The following is a 2824-nucleotide window of genomic DNA, read 5'->3' as shown; positions in this document are numbered from 1 at the left end:
TTATGAAACATTTGAGATAAGAGTAATTAGTTAATTATAATTGCTAAATATTGTAGATTATATTAACTAGACTTAATATGATCCATTTTATTTACATGTAATTGTGAATTACTTGTTAATTTGTTAATTGTAATTTATTTGATACATAATGATTTTTAATTAGTTAAATATGCATTGATATTAGTAATGACATGTTACATGTTACATGTCACATGTCACAACATATTACAAATGAAAAATGACAAAAATAAAATGGAGTCCATTTTAAGTGATAAAAACCAGTTTGATTAAGGGTTAGTGGGTGATGATTTTGTTATTAGTTTATTTCATGCTTAAGATATCATCATGACACCTACTACTAGCCCTTACACACCTAACTTTTCTTGTGAAGAACAAAAGGCAAATTGGGAAGAAAAATTTGACTAACCAATACTCTAAAAACTGGTTGCCCCCTTCCATATACTTACTAGAGAATTGTTCTCATTTTATATGATAATACTTATGATCAAAACCTCTCTTCTCTCTCTACATAAAAACTGTTTTGTGCATAAAATTTGTTTATATATCTAATATAAAATATTACTAAATGTGTAGTAATTTTATTAGATTAAAATTTAAGGTTCACTTTTAATAATATCTAGTTAATAAGATTAATAGTCTTGAGGAGTAGTCTTGGTGCAACTAAGAGGAGGTATTCTACAATGAATACTTGAAGATTTTGGAGGATCATCCTAATCTTATTGAGCTCAAGATCTAGGTTTCGAAGGAGTCCAAATCTAGTGCCCATCAATCTGCCCCAAATGTTTGTAAGAAATATGATTTTCTCCTTATTTATGTTCTTTTAAATTTGCATGCAACTAGATTCACATAAAGATAAATTAAAGAGTAATTTATAAAATCTATTAAATAAGTTTAATAGGGGTTTAAGAAACTTTCAAAACATCAGGCATACAATTACTCCATTCCTCATTGATTAGAGCCCTGTCCAATCTACTATATCTCCTAGACTCTAAATCTTGTTTATTATTCCATGTAAAGAAAGAACCCCTAGCTGAGGCATCTAACAAACCACATCTACTCACACAAATTTGGAAATCATCAATCTCTTGATCACAAGTAACACCACCTAGCCTCTCAGCAAAAGATAGGTCACAGTTGAAGTCCCCACACACCAACCATGGCTCCTGAATAGTAGCAGCAAACAGAGCTAGTTGATCCCATAAACCCTTCCTTCCATTGAGATCATTGAAGGCATACACCATGTAGACAATGAAAGTATTACTTGTAGCAATTTCAGTAACTCTCATACTAATAGAATGAGGAGAATAATCATAGAAATCAATATTGAAAATAGTAGGGTTCCACAAGACCCATACTCTCCCCCCTTATGGCAACTATTATTTGTTGTTAAGCTCCAACCATCCATAAGTATTCCTTTTAAACAATTTTAAGACAAGGGTTTCACCTTTGTCTTAAGAAGTCCAAATAAACCTACCTTATTCTGATGCATGAACCATTTAACTTGTCTTTGCTTGGTAGGATTCTTAAGACCCCTAACATTCCATAAGCCAGTGTTATACATTCCCCACCACGGGTGAGGAACATTACCACTTATCCCAATCCCTTCCTTGGGTGTAGAAGAATTATTTAAGGCTTCCATGAATGTACTTTGACCAAACTTTTGCACAGTATAAGCTCCATCAGTAACCGCTTGCCTAGCCAACCTCATGAGAGACCTAGCAGGAGTATATCCCATAGAATACTTGCTTGACCTATGCCACACAACTGGAGTTTTGAACTGAATTGCAACAGGATGCGTAGGTTGCTCTTCATCAGCTATTTTTTCCTTACCCTTACTCTGCTGAATAACATGTTTATCCACATTCTTTGGTCTCCAAAATTGAGTGGCTGGCTTCTTCTTAGTAGGTTGAGATGTAAATTGAGGGGTTTTCTTTGCTTTTTTACACTCCTTAACAGTATGTCCTACACCTTGACATCCACTACATACTAAAGGTTTTCACTCAAATTCAACCTCAATTTCCACAATACTAACATGCTCGTCTAAAACCTGAACCTTATCTGGAATAGACTCAACAAAAGCAACTTCTATCATAACCCTAGCATAGCCAAGTCTAGTCTTATCCTCAGTATTAGGGTCACACTTAATGAACTCACCAAATAGCCCTGATATACGAGAAATCCCTTTACCCCAAAACTTCAATGGTAAGTTATACAATTTAACCCACACTAGAACAGTTTTCACATCATGTTTAACCAACTCAATATCAGGATTCCATGGCTTAACTATGAGAGGTTTATTATCAAATAAGAAATGTCCCTATTTAAGTACAACCTCTCTAGCAGCTCTATTCTTAAAATGGACAAGAAAAAAACCATTTAGTAAAAAGGATATTTTATTTACCTGATGGTTTGCCCACAATTGCCTAATGAAACCGTCCACAATTTCCCATGGTGGATTCGCACCAAGGATAAAACAATAAACCGAGTAATGGCTTTAGCAATGGGGATTTCCTCCATATCATCATCCTCCGACTCTTCTTCATCAACGTCCTCAACAAAAGTTTCTAAATTTAGAGGAGGGATACCCACTATCATCCCCATATGCTTCTCTTTACGAGAGTCTTGACTCGAAGGTCCAAAATTACGTGATAGAACTGGGAATTCATCAGAGGTGGTAGCAGAAGAAGATCAAATTTATTGTTTTTTGTTGATTTTTTTGTGATTTTTTTAAATTTTTTGATTGTAACAATGAAGATCCTTTAACGACTATCATGATTTTTGTGTTTTCGCAGAAAACTAGGTT

At 34.1% G+C, this 2824-nt stretch overlaps 1 protein-coding gene across 1 annotated transcript; it reads right to left on the bottom strand.

Annotated features, from left to right (window-relative positions):
- Positions 1 to 923: 923 nt before the first annotated feature.
- Positions 924 to 2622, bottom strand: LOC141607632 (uncharacterized). Its single transcript, XM_074426981.1, has 4 exons — positions 2485 to 2622; positions 2054 to 2338; positions 1515 to 1969; positions 924 to 1308 (listed from the first exon to the last, which is right to left on the bottom strand). The coding sequence occupies exons 1-4, from the start codon at positions 2620 to 2622 to the stop codon at positions 924 to 926; spliced, it is 1263 nt and encodes a 420-aa protein (XP_074283082.1).
- Between the last annotated feature and the right edge of the window lie 202 nt (positions 2623 to 2824).

Source organism: Silene latifolia, chromosome 10, assembly GCF_048544455.1.
Source record: "Silene latifolia isolate original U9 population chromosome 10, ASM4854445v1, whole genome shotgun sequence".
NCBI classification, from domain to species: domain Eukaryota; kingdom Viridiplantae; phylum Streptophyta; class Magnoliopsida; order Caryophyllales; family Caryophyllaceae; genus Silene; species Silene latifolia.
The sequence above is the reverse complement of the archived record's forward strand: the minus strand, read 5'-3'. Positions and strand labels throughout refer to the sequence as shown.